The following is a 20,015-nucleotide window of genomic DNA, read 5'->3' on the forward strand; positions in this document are numbered from 1 at the left end:
ATTCTGGCAGCCCTGAATGGGTTACTTGCTTTTTAAAGTTTTCCTATTGTTTCAGAGCTATTTGATGTGCTAATTTATTGTGCATAATCCACCTTATTTAATCACTATACTAGTATACAGTATATTTTGTTTCAGCACTTTTTGCTTGCAAAGCTCAGCCTTTTACTTTTAATAGCAAACTCAAATAAAAGATACACTTATAACCTTCTTAGTGTTCAAAGGATGGAAACATCAGTTATATTATTATTTTTTTGAATGTAGGTTTTTGGCTTGAATAAGAGTTTATAGTAGTGAATTTTAGGCAAGAGATTGAATGCAATTCTTACCATTTAAAATGAAAGAGAATTTTGTTATTGACATCCAGGAATGCAATATGGAATTCTTTGTCATTATAATCTGTAATCCTCTAAGCAGTATTTTCTTAAAATCCTCAAATTCACTGTGTAGTGTGGGGTCAAAACCACACTGTCACACCCTGTTCTTTCCATTTCTGCACTGGAACTAATCTCTTGTCATAGGAATCCATACATTACAAAATCAGTATGGATTCTACAGATAATGTCATTGTGCAGTGGGTACTATATGTGCAGGATCTTATACAAATAAATGTTCCACTTGTTGTTATTGTTAGAATTTTAACCCACCCGTTAGCTGAAATGGGCTTCCTGAGAGTTTTACACGTCAATAAAATACAGACACTGCCATCAGGCTTACAATCTTGAAAGACCTGACACAGAAAAATGGAGTGGAAGGTAGCAAGCTTACATGCTAGTTATTGATTGCCCATTCTTCTAATGTTTTCCTAAGAAGGAAACTGTTCAAGAAGAGGAGGAGCCAAAAGTTGCTGGTCTCTCAACAGTGCTGATAGAGTAGTGCTACACTCCTTCTATCCCTCCTCTGATAAAGCCTCGTGGGATAGCAGCTGCCAGTTGATGGACGAAGAAACCTGGCTTCTCAGCAGCATGGGTAGTGTCTCTACTACTACCTTATCTGCTGGTAGCCTGATACAGTGATTTGCATAGGCCAGCATGTTTGTAATAGCATAATGTATTAATTTGTGGCCTGGGCAGCATGGGCGTGCTCTCCAGTAGTGGTAGACGGTGTGATCTTAAGATAAGTCTGAACAGTTCCTGAAAATTATAAATACACTAATTTATTTTCCAGGTCTCATCTAGAAGCCAGTTCCGACCAGTGGAGACGACTACACCTTTCTCTTCAGGAACTTTTGGCATGGCTGCAGTTGAAAGAAGATGAGTTAAAGCGACAGGCTCCCATTGGTGGAGATCTTCCCACAGTGCAAAAACAGAATGACACCCATCGGGTATGGACATTCAAAATCAGTTTTTTGCAGTGCATTGTAGGGTCTGTTTGGAGAAGGTTAATAGAAGGTTAGGAATGATTAAAAATGATTGGAAATTGGCTTTAAAAAAACCCTAGTCATAGCTAGTGTTAAACCACAATCCATAAATTTGTTGAATAGATCAAAGAGCTACAATTAAATAAGAGCAAAAACTTCACTTTCTGGCCACGTGGAAGGAAGGAAGAAGGGGAAAGTGCAGGAGCCTAGGCTATATCACATAGCAATAAACCATAGTTTAACATTCTGTTTAGATATCACCAATGTTATGTCTGCATCAGATAGCTGGGCGGGGGCACATATTTCTCTGTTTGTCTTATGTTTCCTTTAGTATCCAATTGTACTTGCTCCTATCTTTCTCAACCTGTAGGGAGAGTTTTCTTCTAAAAGAGAAATAGAAAAAGCATACAACAAAGGTGGCCAGTAGCTCCTGCTTCCTATCAAATAGGTCTGGAGGAGAAGACTATCAATGGCTACTAGCCATGATGGCTATGCACTGCCTACGTAGGAAGAGCCTCTGATCCTTCTGGATACCAGTTACTGGAGACCACAGAAGGGGAGAGTGCTCTTATATTCATGTCCTGCTTGCCATATTCATGTCCTGCCTGGTTGACAACTGTAGGAACAGGATGCTGGACCAGACGGGCCACTAGGCTCTTCTTATGTTGTTATGTTTCCTGCGAATTCCCTTCATATTCTTGTTTGTTCCTGGGAGACCTTCAGAATCCCCTACAATCAAGCCCAACATACTCATGGCTACTTTTGAAAGTGATGAATGTAACGTGTGATACTGCCTTTAGAAAGGTTGGGTGTAATAAAGAAATCCAGATTTATCCTATCCTCCTTTATCCTATCCTCCTTCAGAACTCTAATTTTTCTCAGCAAGGAAAGATAAAACAGAAACTAATAAAGCAGCTACCCCAAAGAAATTACTTTCCTGGTAACATTTTCACTATTAGGTTGCGGACAACTAATTCTTCTGTGCAACCTCTCCTTTTATAAATGTTTGACATTTTTAGCTAGTGTCCCTTAGTGTCACAGTATGACTATATAATGATTGATAATGTTTATAAAGCTGTCTCAATCTGTCTCAAAGTTGAGGGCATGCAGTCATTAAGGCTCAAAGTCATGTGCCATATCTACTTACTTTAGATTGGTCTCACTGACGCACCATTTAAGTCTCTGGGATTATTTTAGGACATCTCTGAATTAAGTACTTTGCAAACCCCATGCCACATTGATCCCTTGCAGTCTTGATATCAGTGTTAAGTTCATAATGCCTTGGGGAGTAAGAAATGCTGTAGAAATGCATGCTCTCAGAAACCAAATCTTATGTCTGACTTTATAAAAGCATTGAACGTGCTTCTGTTTTCTGTCACACCTACAGGGATCCATATGTTGTGGTCACAATAATGCTTCTTCTTCATTATCAAAGCTATCCACCATTCAGTTGTTTGTAAAAGCTCCCCACATACACACCCCTTGCAGCAGAACTTTTATAGCAGAATATAAGACCTATCTAGTTACTGGCACTTTGGTTCCCTGTGGAACAAAAAGAACAAAAGATAATCCTCAAATTTAGGTCATCCTGTCTATTCTTCAAAAGTCTCTTAGGGGGAAAGGGTGGAAAGTAAGACATGCTTTAAGGTTCCCTTTGATAGATTTTTATTTGTAGTTTTCTGTTTCCCCACCCCAGTATATATTCTGAACTGAGGAGACCTTGTATTGCCCTATAAATTTTCCGTATTGACACATCTGTTAATGCTTAAATAGACCGCCCTTTGCAATCCCTACAATACAATTTCAGTTTCTTCACCCTCCAAGGGCCACATGCAAGCTGTGGGTGCAGTGAAAAAATGTTTGATGACTGTGAAGGCAGCAGGTTGCATCCTCATCATGTCACTGGGCTGCTTCTGTTTCTGTTTTTTCACCTTTTTGTCATTGCCACAAGCATTAGTGGGGTCTCAGGACCCCATAAAATTGGCCTGAGGGGACTGGAGCAAGCCCACAAACTGAGGGTTAGCCAGTTTGTATACACACCAAAAATAATGAAATGGCAGTTATTGAAAAAATACCTTTCATGCACTTCTCTTCTTCAAGTGGGAAGTTCCCAGAGTAGTTTTGCAATGGTCTGGTTTGTACACCACAGCAAGTATTGAGATGGCACAACTGTGGAGTGAAGCTCCTCCTTAGTCCTTTTTTCAACCATGCTGCCCTGATCTAAGCCAAGGTTTGGCTTACTGTGTTGTCCAAACCTGGTTGGGGTAAGTTCTTTGCTACAGCTTGTGATTAGTAGGAAGGAAGCTTAACCACAACTTCTCTGGCTGTTGGTTCCTCTTGAGGAGCTTATATGTTTGTGCAGTTTTGGTAAGCCATAGGTTGGTTAACATCTCATGTGAACCAACTCAGTGTCAGTTTTCTTAGGGTAGTACTGGAAACATGTGGCATTTGTAACATGTGTGTGTGTGTGAGAGAGAGAGAGAGAGAGAGAGAGAGAGAGAATGCAGCCCTGAAGCTTCATCAGTACCCAAAAACAACAGCAATGCCCTGGACCCTCAAGTTCCCCAAACTCCCCAAACCTAGAACTGTTTTCTTTCTCCTTGGTGAAATTTGTAGTTTTGGGTCTATTATGGGATGTCCTTAAGTAACAATGTTCTCTTTTCATTTGACAATGCTAAACATAGTTCAGATGGGGAAATAAAAAATTTAAGTGAGGTACTAAAAGAAAAGTTAATTTAAATCCATTTTACTACTACTTTCTCAAATTCCACTAAAATAAAGTATCAAAAGAATACATCCCCGACAGAAAGGATGCTTTTGTCATTAAAGCATAGCTTCCTATTTTGTTACCTTCATCACTCATTTGAATGTGTCTTCTTTCCTAGTTGGAGGTGTCTTCTTTTCTAGTTGAAGAGATTTAAAGTCACCCTTGAGAGCCCTACAAGATCCTAGTGACGGTTTGAGATGAGCAAATCAATGTATGCATTATTAAGATAGTGGGCAGAATGCCATTATAGCCCAGGTGTTCATGACAAATAGAAGGGCTTAAATAAAGTAGTTTACTTGTTCTTTTGGCAGGTCATATATTATGTGTGTTCGATTTCCTCTGCAGTCGCCACAAACTGTGGAAGAAGTTCAGGAATTCAATAAAATTAGCCTGAAATCATTGGTTGTAAATTAGCCATACATTTGGGCTAATTTTGTTATCAATGATAGTCAGCTTTCTTTTGGCATGAAATTGTCAGGAAGCTATGATTATAAATTCTGTTAGTAAACTTTTTTTTTAAAAAAAGTCATTCATTGGCAATTAAAGGCATCAATAGTAGCCACTACAGTTGAATTAATATACAATTTGGAAAAGGATCCTAGTATAGAAAAACAATACAGCAGGAATGGCCTGTCCAAGTATAACGCTGACAAATTAGTGACACTGATTTAACATTCTTTTGCTGTAACTGACCTTACATTTCCAGACTGGGGACAAAAAGTATTAGGATGAAGTATAAGGATGAAGGGCTTAAGAGTCGCAGCTGCATGTAGGATGAATTATAGGAAAATATGTTCTCTGCAAGAACAGTTTAGCAAAGGGGAAGTAGACTCACTAGATTTTTGACAGCTTCAGCTTCTTAGGCTATTTCTGTGTAATGGCTTCGCATACTCCATTTCCATTAGAACCCCAAATAAAAGCATGGAGAAGGGACATAACATCATGCTTTACAGTTTTGAAAATAATTATCTCACTTGAGTTTGTATACCAGGCCAGTGTTTCCCAGTGGTCGGTGTTTATACAGTGGTACCTTGGGATGCGAATGGGATCCGTTCCGGAGCCCCGTTCACATCCAGAAGCAAACGTAACTAGCGATGGCATGTATATGGATGCACGCGTCACTTTTCGCCACTTCTGTGCATGCGGGTGACGTCATTTTGAGCGTCTGTGCATGCGCGAGCGGCGAAACCCGGAAGTAACACGCTCCGTTACTTCCGGGTTGCCACGGAGCACAACTCGAACGCGCTGAACATGAAGCATATTCAACCCGAGGTATGACTGTACTACATTTTTTTAGATTTGCCTTGAGAGAGTTTTTGAACTTCTTTTGTTGATCACCAGCGTTACACTTTCCATTTTTAAGTTTGGAATAGAGTAGTTGCTTTGGAAGACAATAATCAGGCATCCGCATAACATGACTAGTCTGATGAAGTTGATGTTGAAGAATCATTGCTTTGAGACTGGTGAGCTTTGCTTCTTCCAGTACACTGGTATTAGTTCGCCTGTCTTCCCAAGTGATGTGTAATTTTTTTCGGAGACACTGCTGATGGAATCTTTCAAGGAGTTCGAGATGGCATTTATAAGTAGTCCATGTTTTGCAAGTGTACAGTAAAGTTGATTTTCAGAAGACAGTCCACAGGGCAGTGCGATTTAGTGTTGAAGGCCTTAGTCAGGTCAATAAATGCCATATATAGGGGTTGGTTTTGCTTTCTGCATTTTTCTTAAAGCTGTTGAGCAGTGAAAATCATATCCACTGTTCTCACAGAAGGTCAAAAACCATTCTGGGATTCAGGAAGGGTTTCCTCGGATATAGTTAGGAGACGGTTTGCTGGCTGCATCTAATAAAGAGATGCCTTGACAATTTTGGCAGTCTGTTCTATGACCTTTTTTTAAAAAAAAGAGTGATGATTTTGGTATCCCTAAAGTCTACTGGGATTTCCTCTCTCTCCCAGGTTTTTTCGATGAGCTTGTGAAGTTGTATAAAAGTTAGGGAGTGCACAAGAAGCAGGTAAATATTCGAGCAACCTGCTTCTAAGAAAGTAAGGTTGCAATCCTATGCATGCTTACCAAGGAGTAATCTACACTGAGCACAATGAAATTTTGTTCTGAGAAAATATGTGTAGGATTTTGCAATAATACTTAATCTTGTGCACACGTATCTGGGGGTAAGATCCACTGAACATAAAATGACTTACTACCATTAAGTTTCACTATACACTGCCATAGAGTCTATGACGGTAATAATAATAATAATAATAATAATAATTATTATTATTATTATTATTATTATTATTATTATTATTTATACCCCGCCCATCTGGCTGAGTTTCCCCAGCAACTCTGGGCGGCTCCCAATCAAGTGTTAAAAACAGTACAGAAGAATACTTTCCTTCACCTTTTATTACTGAGTAAATTATACATCTATATCAGTGTTCAATATATGCTGCAGAACAGTTAGTAGTTAGCATTCTTATTTAGACAGTAGCCCAAGTCTACTACCGTATTTTTCGCCATATAGGACGCACTTTTCCCCCTCCAAAAATGAAGGGGAAATCTGGGTGCGTCCTATGGGGCGAATGCAGGCTTTCGCTGAAGCTTGGAGAGCGAGAGGGGTTGGTGCACACCAACCCCTCTCACTCTCCAGGCTTCAGGAAGACATCTGCAGCCTAGGCAGCCTTGCGGGAGTTCCCGCAGGGCTGTCTAGGCTGCGGATCGCAGCCTGCTTCCTGGAGCGCCGGGCGCGCTGAAAGCAGAGCGCCCGACGCTTCGGGAACACATCCACAGCCTAGGCAGCCCTGCGGGAGGTCCCGCAGGGCTCCCTACGCTGCGGATAGCAGCCTGCCGCCCGGCGGGCAGGGCGCCCTGAAGCAGAGCGCCCCTCGCGCCAGGCAGACATCCGCAGCGTGGGGAGCCTTGCAGGAGTTCCCCGCAGGGCTCCCCATGCTGCGGATAGCAGCCTGCTGCCCGGCGCAAGCGGCGCCCTGAAGCAGAGCACCCCCACGCCGGGCAGACATCCGCAGTGTGTTGGAGCCCTGCAGGAGTTCCCCGCAGGGCTCCCCACGCTGCGGATAGCAGCCTGCCGCCTGGCGGGCGGGGCCCGCTGAAGCAGAGCGCCCCACGCGCCGGGCAGACATCGGCCAGCCCCACAAGCTCGGGGGACAGCAGGGAGGTGCAGCACCGCCATCCCGCTGTTCCTCGACCTGGTTCAGTTTCCCCGACCTGCTTTTGGGGGGGAAATAAAGGGAAATTTTTTTTCCTTTATTCCCCCCCCCCCAAAAAAAAACTAGGTGCGTCCTATGGGACGGAGCGTCCTATGGGACGAAAAATACGGTAAATTTTTCCACTTAGAGCAAAGTGTTATCATGGTCATACTATTGAACTACTTTTTGTGACAAAGTTGTCAGCAACAACAAAGTTACAGCTATGGATCACTGTGGATTTCATTTTACATTCTAGGAAATCTTTTGCCTCTCAGGCAGCATTAGCTGTGCCAGCACTGTTCAACGTAATACCACCTAAAACCTTGTCCCTTCCAGCAAGATTTCAAAGTTTTACGAAGTCTGCTATTAGTCACAGAAGGGGTTCAGTGTAACAGGAAACAGCTTAATCGGTGTGCCTTCCCATTTGCAGCACAGTATATGTTCACTGGTCTGAGGAATATAAAACAGCCCTGAAGTGTTATGGATTTTCTCTCCCGCCTTTATTTCATAAACGGAAATATGTCTATTTTGTGAAGAAGAATTCTGAAATTATTTCACCTTTCCTTGTTTCTTTCAGTCATTGACCTTTTTGTTGCACATAAACTTGGCTGAAATTAATACAGGAAACATTGTAGAAAAAGTTGACAAAATGAACAACTAGCATGCCAGTTTAGATTTGTATTGTTTCATTTTACAGGCCTTTAAGAGGGAATTGAAAACTAAAGAACCTATTATCTCGAGTGCACTTGAAACAGTGAGATTATTCCTAGCAGAACAACCTTTGGAGGGACTGGAAAAGCTCTACCAGGAGCCTCGAGGTAATTGAATGTAGAGCTGTAATAACATATTGATAGAGGGATAAGCAATGACTAAAGGATCCATAAATTATTATTGTCAGTGTCAGGGCATCTCCTACATATTTGGAAGCTTAGATAGGGAAAGGGGAGGATGAGCAAGACATAAGCACTCAGTAATCTATTTGCATATTTATGAATGCAGCTCAACAAGAGGCAAAACAATTTTGTGCAAATTCACCATGCATTTAGAACAATTTATTACACATCAATTTTAGAATTTCTTATCTCTTGAGACACAACTTATTATTCCAAAAGGGTGAGGGACCTTAAAACTAAAATAACTTGCTAGTTTTCAAAATTGGAACCAGTTCATACTTTACAGCTGCAGTCTCACTGCGGTTTCTGAGTAGTTCAGTCATATGCCATTTCAGTAGCACAGGAAAAACTGGATTACATGACTACTTGAAAGCAGCAGTCATGATCTGGGCTGAATCAGTGCCCTGCTTTTGCAATGTTTGCATAGTGGGCATTAATAGTAGAGGTATTTTCAGATTTGTGCTTATATGAAACATAGCTGATAACTTTCAAATGTTCTTTTCATTTGTGTACAGTTAGTCTATACAAGATCTAACTGTTTGTACTTCACTTTTAGAACTGCCTCTGGAGGAAAGAGCCCAGAATGTCACTCGACTCTTGCGAAGGCAAGCAGATGAGGTCAAAACAGAATGGGATAAACTTAATCTACAGTCCACTGAATGGCAAAAAAAGATAGATGAAGCTCTTGAAAGACTGCAGGAGCTTCAGGAGGCAATGGATGAGCTGGACCTGAAACTACGTCAGGCTGAAGCTCTCAAGGGCTCTTGGCAGCCAGTGGGGGATTTGCTGATTGACTCTCTCCAGGATCACCTAGAAAAACTCAAGGTAAAACTATGCTTCCACTCATTGGCATTGTTGAAAGTAAGATATGCTTGCCATTCTTCTGGTATGTTCCCCCCTCGAGGCTAAATGAAACTTTTATTTTGCAAATAAAGTTTAACAAAGTTAAAGATGAAAACCCTTTAGAAGTATGTCACAGACATATTCAGCATTAAAAATAATATGCCATAAAATTCAGAACTGAGATTGAAAATTGAAAAACTCCAAACACATTTATAAACATAAATCAAGTATTACTGGTCTAGATCTCTTTTTTTCAAAGTTGCAATATCTTCCATTTGTTCCTCACAGACTGAGCATTTTCTCTCTCCACATAAGTTAACATTCAAAATGGCAGCCACCATGATCTGTGTGAAATACTGATTACCTTCAAGCCACTTCGTTATAGCCCTTGATGAAGACTATCATGGATGGGCATACTATTTGTAACCCTTTTATCATATGTGACACCTCAACTGCATGGAGAATTCTCTCTTCAGGATTTATGGTCACCAAGAATATGCAGATCAGGCCATCACATGTTGTGCAAGACACTTACAAATGTCACATTCCCTGAGTGGAGTGCAGTCATGCAGAAACCTCCACAATCCTTCTGCAACCTTCACATAGAGGTCATGATGTTTGAACTAGCCTTATTAAAAGTCAAGAGAGGTACTGTGGCATAGAGCAAATAGTGTTGGCTGGTCTTGCTAACAGATAGATAGAAAACTCTGAACATTGCCCTAATTCTGCTAAATAAATATGATATAGGGAACAGGACAAAACCTGTTAGTCAATGTGAACATGTTCAGATCATTTGACATTCTTGGTGACATTGGGAGGGAGCAGGGTTTTGTTTGTTTGTTTTGATTTTGTTATTGTTATTATTTTGTGTTTTTTATTTTGTATTTTTATGCTATGAACCACCCTGACATCTGCAGATATAGAGCAGTATACACATTTATTAAATAATAATAAAATAATACTTAGAGAAAACTATGTTTTTGTTGCCTTGTGATCAGCTTGGTTCTCTGGGAAAATATGTATTATAAGCTACACTGAGGCTTAAGCCAATAAAAATTTACAGTTGTTCTTAGCAAGTTTGGCTAACATAGCAAGATATCCTGATTTTCCATAGTAGGTTGCCCATTTGTTTGGTGATGTCATAATTCCTCGCATTTTCCAGATTAGGCACATTAGCTCGTTAAGCTACTTTCTGTGTTAAGGATTGCTTGTGGTAGCACATGCTCTTTTACTGCTATATTAAATATGTAAGGAAGATTTTAGTGCTTTTGAATGCTTCCTTTTTCAGAATTAGTGCAAGTGTGCCTCATAACGTAGTACTTGTGTCTTTAATAGTCAGCATGAGTGCCAAATGTGAGCATTTAAAACAATATATATGAGTAAACATATTGCTTTAGGTATATATCCATCCATGCTTTCTGCAGTTTTACAGAAAAAAATAATGCAAATGCATATGGCCCATAATAGTAAAACAAATAACACTGTAGTTAGCTACATCCTTTAAGATTCACAAAGAAGAGATGTCATGCTGTCAGTTAAAACATATCTGATGTGTATTAAGTATAAAAAGATCAAATTGCAGTATTAGTAATATATTTAGTCAGCAGTAAGAAAAATGGCACAGAGACTGAAGGTTACTATTTCATTCCAAATACAAACTTAATTTCATGTGTTCACACCAAAGCTTGTAGTCAATTTCATTTAAGTTGTCCTGCTTCTCTTTATAAGTATCTTATTAAGTTCTTCCCTAACTTCTTGAACAGTTTTAAATACTACTTCATAATGTTGACATTATTACCCTATTAATAAAGTAGTGGGGTGTGTGAGGTGTTAGGGGAGGGGAAGTCCCTCTTGTGGGGGACACATCGTGCTTCGTCTGGGTTAGTTTGTCCATCTTCAGTCCCCACCCTGCACTCAGCTCTCCCCTGTGGCTCCTAGTAGCTATCAGCATGTGACAGCAGCAACACCCTGGGAAAAGGCTTCAACTAGCCAGCTAAACCAGGTGAAGGTAAGCTAGAGACTTCCCCTGCATGTGAAGAAAAACTCCAACAGATTGAGTGGACAAGACCAATAGTGGATACAACGGTTAAGAAGGTGGTTTCTGCCCTTGTAGTAGAAGGGGCAGGTGGGGCTCGTCAACCTGGAAAGGTAGCCCATCTAGGAGAAGGAAAACTCCGATCCTAAACCTCTGCTGCCTTGTGAGATATCTTCAGGAGAAAAAAAGGCTAAGGATTAAACTCTACACAAATCCAGAGTGGAGTCCCTAAAACAGCTGGATGGCACCTCATATGCCTCCTTCCAAGCAACACCTGCAGCCAAGCTCTGCTTTCCTTTGGACTACACCAGTAAGGCTGAGAAGGCAGCCCAGGATCTCGATACACATTGCCCAGGTCACTTCAGTGCTGCTACTGCAATAGTTTGACTTCACCCCCGGAGGCTCATTCCACTGTCTCCCTAGACAGACATATGCAAACCACAAAGTAAAGTACAGTAGTGCTCAGTTTGCGTAAGGCAAGTTGCATAAGACTGCTCCTTTTGAGGGTTCCCCCTAGCTTGAAGCAGGATCATCATTGTCTTACTGAGACCTTGAGGAGGTGGTGCATTTCGGGGGGGGGGGAGAGAAAGAAGACGACATCTCCCCTGCCCCCTGCTATGCTAAAAGCATCAGATAGCAGGCAATGTGAAACACTGTTGCATGTGATCCTGGACAGCCACTGCTAGTCAGAATATGCAATACATATACTAGTACTAGAGCGCTGGCAGCTATGAATGTAAATATTTCACAGGTATATTGGCGGCGGCAGGTGGTCCTGGAGAATGTGAAAGTCAAAAGCTTTCCCTTTTCCTTTAATTTATCATGAAGCATCATTATAATATTTATATGTTTAGGAATATTTATTTATTTATATGTTTAGGAATATTTATATGTTTAGGAATATGTTTTAGCATTGTTAATGCAGCCATAGCATGTAAAGTTGGGTGCACAGAGTATACTGACTTGAGTAGATCAGCCATATACTTTCTAACCACAATCCTTGCCTGGAACTTAATTTAGTTCCCTTGAAGGCACGGCAACTTAAAAATTGCTTTAACCGCCCCCTTAAATCAGAGGGCTAAGCAGCACAGCCACTCAAAGTATTCCTTCTGAAATATTAGGATAGGATTAAAAACAAGAATAAAGCTAATATTATCTATCCATATATAACATAAAACTAAACTTTTGCTTCAGATGGGCATGCCCTGCTGATTTCAGTGCAAGCTTTGAATGGACATAGAGGAACAGAATATGGCTTTTTAGTGGTACTGATCTTTGACTAGGCTTTTGTTAGCGTGCTGGGTGAACTGACTCATAGTCACATAAAGGTTCTCTGTTCCTTTCTAATCTGTTCCAAAAGTTCAGCACTGGAGCAAAAAAGGTTTTAAAAAGCTTACTGGTTAACTCATGAAAGTAGGGGGAAAACGTTAGAACCTAAAAATGTTCTCTCTCTCTGTCTGTCTGTCTTTCTGCTGTATATGGGCCCATTATCTACTCTGTAAGAGTGTCTAGGTGAGTTTTAGGGTCCAATCCTAAACTCTCCCCGCCATCAGGCCTTGTAGTCCTGCTGGTCATGGCGGTTGCGGAAGAAGGTGCAGGGGGCAGGCGGATGACTTGAAACAGGCCAGTCACCATGCAGGCCCCATGCTGGCACAGAAGTTGAGCTCTATGCTGTTGTGCAACAGCAATAAGATGGGTCCTGGGCCAGCTCAGCCCATGCCCACTTCTGCCTTGAGAACACCCCATTTTGGAACATCCTGTCAACAACACTCACACTGACTCCTGTGCCATAAGAAGAAGAAGAAGAAGGAGAAGGAGAACATCTGGCTGGGTTGTCCTAGCCATTCTGGGCAGCTTCCTACTCAGATAAAACAATAATAAAACATCAAACATTAAAAACATCCAGAAATAACAATAATCCAAATACCTCCACCCAGCGTAAGGGGGTTATTGAATTGCTCTGCCCAAATTTAAAACAACTGCTACAGTGGTGCCCCGCAAGACGAATGCCTCGCAAGACGAAAAACTCGCTAGACGAAAGGGTTTTCCGTTTTTTGAGTCGTTCCGCAAGACGAATTTCCCTATGGGCTTGCTTCGCAAGACGAAACGTCATGCGAGTTCTTGCGAGTTTGTTTCCTTTTTCTTAAAGCCGCTAAGCCGTTAATAGCCGCTAAGCCGCTAATAGCCGCTAAGCCGCTAATAGCCGTGCTTCGCAAGACGAAGAGACTCGCGGAACGGATTAATTTCGTCTTGCGAGGCACCACTGTATATTTTTCATACAGCTAGGTACAATTGCAAGTGACTGCAGTCTAAACAATGCAACCAGCTCTATGAAGTGGTCCATTTTACAGATCAGGAACTGAGACTGGTTAACAGTGAAACGTAATTAATCCATAATAGATGTGAGATTGGAACCCAAGTTTTATTTGAGTAGTCACCAGTTAAATGTTAATCCAAATGCTAGGGAGCTGCTCTTCTTTTGTGGAACAGCAGCTCTGTTAAGATATGACAGACATCCACTATCTGCACTTTATGGAAACAGTTCAAGACAATTTTCTTTCAACAAGCTTTTCCAACCTATCTCTGCCTTAGGTGTTCATTTTGAATTGTTTTTAAGTGTATCTTTAGTTGTTTTTTTCTACTGTTTTAAAAACTATTTTAGCTATTTTAATGGTATGTTTCAAATTACATGGAGACTCATGTTAAAGGCAATTCACACATTTGTTGTTGTCATTTTAAACAGGACAGTTATATGACTATCATAATTTTCTTCAGCACTTTTTGTAATTCTGGTATGGTTATTTTCACTTTTCTGCTAAGACCAAGAAAGGGCTAATTTTCTGAAAAGTTTAATGTTTGGCAAGAAACTCTGGCATGTTGACAAGTGCTGTGCATTTTACTTCCTGGGTTGTTTTTTCCAGGAAGATTTCTACATCTGTGCTATGTCTTTGAGGAATTGGTTTGCTGAGTTAGATCAAGGGGGCTGTCTAGTATGAGTTTGTTGTTGTTGTTGTTTTGCTGAATAGTAGTGTAATGTGTTCATGGCTTTTATTAAGAAGGCATTTTTGTAGTCATAATCAGACATAACAGAGAGACACTATCTGCATTATCTTTTGGCTGCGTATGGAAGACCTTCAATTTCCAACAAGCTTTTTAAGTGGACTTTTTTCTCCTAGTGTGTATCTGTTTTTGCAAGTGAAATTGATGTTATATGTGTTTTTGTTTTTATTGGTTATTGTTAAATCACTTTGGGATGTTTTTATGGAAAGCGATTCATAAATAAGTAAAACAAGGGTGTCCCCATGCACATGTTCTGTATGGAGCTGTGAGAGAGAATTAAGGGGAGAGGAGGTTGAATAGAATATTGAGCGAGAGAGAGAGAAGGTCAGGCTGAGAGGGGCAGTTGAAAATGACACGGCCTGGCTGTGTCAGGAACTGAAAAGGACTGAGGGGAAGGAAGAAGGAAAATATGAGCAAGCATTTATTTATTTATTTATTTATTATAGGGCCTTTAACTAGAGAATTGGGGAAGTGTCAGCATTTTATTTTATTAAAGATGAATATATTACTGAAACGTGCTACATTGCCTACATATCCTGACTGACTGACCACCAAGGCTTATTATTATTATTATAAGGATATAAAGGAAATAAAAGTTTATCTAGAAAAGCGAGTAATATAATCAATCCCCCCCCAAAGTAATTAAATTGTTTCCCCCCCAAAAAAAAAAAACTGGTGGCCTCCCAGTACATCTTTAAAGGGAACACTTTTATCAATAACTTCAGCACTGTCATTCTTATGTACACAAGGGATTTATTTTGATGCTGGAGCTATCAGGTATGCAGATACCATAACTGTGAAGTAACTACTGCACATAAGCAAGTCAGGGAGTGAAATAAAATCAATGTATCAAGCTAACACAGTAATTAGTTTAGTTTGGAAGTATATGAAGTAAGGAGTATAATGAACATAGAGCTGTCTGGAATGCTCAACTCATAGATTCTTTTCCTTAAATATCTCTCTTTCTTTTCCTATCACTTTTTTCTGATTAGCACAGGCCTAGGCAAACTTGGCCCTCCAGATGTTTTGGGACTACAACTCCCATCATCCCTGACCACTGGTCCTGTTAGCTAGGGATGATGGGGGTTGTAGTCCCAAAACAGCTGGAGGGCTGAGTTTGCCTATGCCTGGCTTATTAGTTCCAAAAAAACATGTCGATGACTTTGATGGATTCCTCACTACCTGAATTTCTAAAAAGAACGTTTAGTATATATGTTTATGGACAAATATATGAGGGTGTGTTTGTTGTGTATATGTGCATACAGAATTTCAGCCACACCGTATTAGGAATACCACAGAGAACCATAGTTTCATTGATGAAAGCAAGGATTCCAATGCAGGCACTTCTAGGCTTGAAATTCAGCCCATATGCAAACAGTTGTGACTTTCTAGTTAGTGGTAGCAGATTTAGTTCAGCATGCATTTTTGAAATTTAATACTGTATAGTGGTATAAGTACTAAAGCAAGGCATTTTTTTAAACAAAAGAATTAAGAATCGGTTTTTATTACAGTGCTTAGGAAGACCTGTTGTCTTAATTGCTGGGTAGATTATCATGTGGAGGTTTATGTTTAGAATCTTTTTGGCCATGAGATGGATTCTCATCTTTTGAAAGTTAGAATCTATTTACAGTATTGTCCTGATCTGACAGTTGCAAAATGTGGGCAAATGAGAATACACTGGCATTCTTGGGTTGCTTAAGGCCCTGTCCTCTGAAACATTGGAAGCTGCCTTATACTGTTCCAGCAAGATGAGGGGAACCTCTTGATTCTTTGTCTCCTGTAATCTCTGATCTTACAGATACTATGATTGAACACTGTATTTCAACCCAATAGGTGATTTTTCTCCCTCTGACCCAAAACACAGCATGTATTCCATATTTGTCACAGCATTCACCACACACTTGTTTTCTAGCTCTTTATCATCTTGGACTCCTTCTAGGCTCTTATACATGTCTGTGACACAACATAATGTAACAGGTGGAAATTGTCCCCTACATTTTGGAATAGCCATTAAGCTGATACCTAATATTAACCTGCCATCACAGAGAGCTTAGAAATGTCATTCATAAGCTTCTTAAATGGTTCTGTTGGAGGCCTCCCATAAAAGTATAATACAAAATCCAATTCTTTTCTATGTTTTTTGTCTTGAGCATTTCAGTAGCAGCCACTGCATCCATTGTTGATCATTCTGGCATAAAACCTAATTGGCTGCCACATCCTTCATACGTCAATCCATCACAAAGTCTTTTCTCCCTCATTTATCTCCTGCCATTTCATCATGTGCCTAATTAACTTGCTGGGTCAATACATACTACACTCCTGAGAGACCAGTGTAGTCTTTCTGTATTTGTCAGGCACTTTCCCAATTCAGATAATTAGGCTGTTCTGGTTTGTTGCCATTTCCGTCTCCTGGTGTGCCATAGCGTACTTTAAATTATTTGAACTGTTGGTCAGGTACCTATTTGTAATGGAACAGAACCACTTCCTTTTACTGGATATTGCAATAGGATCTGGGAAAGTTTTCCTATCTTGGGAAACCTGTGGAATCTTCAGTAGCTCACTATCTCGTCACCTGAGGGATTTGATCTCATAGGGATTTTGTTAACATTTTAGAGAAACTCAGTTCTGGTACTTCTTAGGTGGTCACCATTGCCATTACAGTGGTAGCTCTGGTTGTGAACGGGATCTGTTCCGGAGGCCCGTTCGCAACATGAGCAGAAAGCAATGTGCATCTGTGACGTCATTTTGCGCGTCTGCGCAAGCGGTGAAACCCAGAAGTAACCCTTTCCGGTACTTCCCTGTCGCCACGGGATGCAACCTGAAAATGCTCAACCTGAAGCAAACGTAACATGAGGTATGACTGTATAAGAGAACGAGGAAAGCATTCATTGTGAGTTCTGGCACCTCTTTTCCTAGAAAAATAGCACTGTGGAGGATGAATATCCTCCATTTCCCTAGGCCCAAAGTTTGTAGCAGAGTAAAGTAGCAAAGTCCAGATTGTCAACATTGTTTGTCTGCTACACCAAATCTGCTTCTTAGCCCTTCTGCAAGCAAAATACATTCAAACACAAACACAACTGTAACTGTTCTGTCCTGGTTGTCATGCAGTTGCTAAGGCTTGGAACTATTTCTTATCAAAGTTAATACATGCCGCTCTGCAGAGTTCACAACTTAAGTTTTCAATCCAACTGGGTTTAAATAGTTTAACTTTTAAAAGGGTGGAATAGAATAGTAAAGAGATTTGATACATGTATTTGAAAGCATTATATGTAAATATGTAATAAATGCGAATGTACGGTAGCTAATAATGATCAGTTTACTGGGCTGCTAAATACACAAGTTGACACTAGTGCTTCTGCTTATTAGGGCTGGCAATTTACCAAAGCCATGTCTAAAGAGACAATATATATTTTAATTGTGATGCAAGTACACCTAGGAAGACACAGTTGATAGAAAGCAATTCCATAATTCTGGTTATCAGTCTTCCTTTGGTGTTTGATTGTGGATTGTAAATACTTTATGACAGACTATCCTGCAACTCAGAAGCATCTTCCTGTGGCTGGTGGAAGGACTGGGAAAGGGAAACAGCTGCTAAAATTCTGGCGTGCGCACACGCGCACACACTTCCTTTTAATGTCTAGCCTCCATGAATTGCTCACAAGAGCCTCTGTAGTAGCAGCCCTCGCTCCCCCTAAGGGTGTTATAAAAATTGCCCAGGCACATAATAAAACCACTCTAAGTAAAGTAAAAGAACAGTAAAACCTCTAGCAGCAAATTCCAGAGGAGTAACCATGTTATGAACAATAAAACACACCCATCTTTAAAATGCACAGTGCAGAGATATATAAACAATTAGTGCAGTGATTATTGTTTTATCTTTATTTCAGTTTCTTGTATACAAAGCAAGCTGTGTTCATGGGAGGATGTTGAGTGCAGGCATTTCTTAATGATCTCCCTGATTGCGCTTCACTGATCAATTTTTCATAAAAATCTTCTAAGGCTTGCTGTCATATGTCAGTAGTTTCATATTTTCAACTCTGACACACTTCACAGCCTTTGTGATCTTTAGCTCATCTCAGCCAAGTTGTAAGAAGTATTCCTTGTTCACCTTTACAGCTTGTGCAAGTTAGTATATTGAAATGTATGTGTTTGAATATTGGCTTTAAGTTGGGGAATGCACATGTGTCCTCTTGTTTCCTGTTGAATTTCCAAGATTTACAGTGATTCAACCAGATAAACGTGGTGTGGGGTTTCCCCCTTGTTTTCCTGTTAAATCAACTAACACCTCTGGGTTTGTCATTCAGTTGTCACACAAGAAAATAATACATGATAAATCTTGCTGTTCCAAGTATTTGTGTATTTATTTATAATACTAGTATCCCGCTTTATAACCCTATGAGGCTATTCAAGAGGCTTAGAAAAGATTTCCAAAATAAAACATCCACTCAAATCATAGCTCAGTGGTAGAGAACCAAGATTATTCAGGCTTTTGCCCCTCTTCTCTCCTCATATCATACAAGGCAGCTGATTGATTGATTGATTGATTGATTGATTGAATTTATATAACGCCCTATACCCGGGGGTCTCAGGGTGCTTCACGGCATCTCTGAGGTGAGGCAGTGGCATTGAGCAGGTGGATCTAACTCAGCCCATCCTTCCCTTGCTGTCTGCTGACAGTCAACAGGTCCTATGTGGATAATCAAAGATATGACTGAATGTTTATTTAAATGTGTTGATTTGTATACATAAAATGAGAAATAATAATTATCAGCCAATCTGTTAAAAGATTTAAAATTATTTAATTGGTTGTCCTCACAAGTGAAAAGGGTAATGGTGTTGTATGCCATCTCCATGTTCTATGTTTCTGTAATGTGTCAGTAAACAAATAGAAATGCAGTTAAACCTATAATCATGACATTTGGCTCCACTGTTTGCTGAGAAATGAGGCTATATAATTTTATGTATAATAAACATATAGAGGGAAAGCATTTTTTAAATTCTATACTGCTGCATATTAGTAGTTCTTGTATGCCATAGACGGATAGTAACATTTTGATAGAGTATTATACACCCTTCAAAAGTTAAAATGAGCTGCAAGTTCTAAAGGCTTAGGTATTCTTGATATCACAAGAAATTATCCATCCTTAACCATTTTGAGTTTCTAATGGTAAATAAGATGAAAACTTAATTCATTTTTGTTTCAGCAGTGCCTTCTTCCCAGGAGCCACAAAATCATGCAAATATAAACTCCCTTTTGAAATAATGAAAGCATAAATATTGGCAACTGCATCAAGTTTCACAACAAGTCATGTTTTGAAAGACTAAAAAAAATGAAGAAATAATTGATTCACATTTAATGAGAAAAAAGGTTTTGTTTGCTCTCACAAATGAAATAAGAAGATGTGTTTAGCTATGCATATTTTATTTTAAAGTAAAAGAACAGCTATTACTCTAAGGATGGGGTCAGTATGTGGGATCAAGTTTGTTGGTGGCATTGCACAGTCTTTGGAATTTCCAACATGGGAAGTTCAGTTGACATTTCTGTTCTTGCCAGTAAATATTAAGTCAAGACATTTCTTTTTCAGTGTTGTTGTTTTAACTTAAGTGAAGGTATTTGCTTGCTTGATTTAATGATTGTTAGCCACCTCAAGGTTGCCATTTGAGATAGAAAGGCAGGATCAAAATGCTTTTAATGGATAGAATGGAGTATTCCCCAAATACTAAGCCACTTGACTTAGAAGTATACTTCATTTGTTTCAAGGGAGCATGTGAGTATTCTTAGGATCTATTAGAAGCGTTGTTCTTGACCTAAATTTTGGACAGAAATCCTTCTGATGTAAAACAGGGTTCCCATCAGCAC

At 39.9% G+C, this 20,015-nt stretch overlaps 1 protein-coding gene across 10 annotated transcripts in view; it reads left to right on the forward strand.

Annotated features, from left to right (window-relative positions):
* DMD (dystrophin) overlaps positions 1 to 20,015 on the forward strand; it is a 985,465-nt gene that overhangs the window by 798,536 nt on the left and 166,914 nt on the right. For all 10 annotated transcript variants that reach the window (XM_077927390.1, XM_077927397.1, XM_077927392.1 and 7 more), the window contains 3 exons: positions 1,165 to 1,321; positions 8,022 to 8,142; positions 8,774 to 9,042. In XM_077927390.1, coding sequence (XP_077783516.1) covers positions 1,165 to 1,321; positions 8,022 to 8,142; positions 8,774 to 9,042 — 547 coding nt within the window. The remainder of the gene's footprint in view (positions 1 to 1,164; positions 1,322 to 8,021; positions 8,143 to 8,773; positions 9,043 to 20,015) is intronic.

The sequence above is a fragment of the Podarcis muralis genome, chromosome 4 (genome assembly GCF_964188315.1).
Source record: "Podarcis muralis chromosome 4, rPodMur119.hap1.1, whole genome shotgun sequence".
Classification (NCBI taxonomy): Eukaryota; Metazoa; Chordata; class Lepidosauria; order Squamata; family Lacertidae; genus Podarcis; species Podarcis muralis.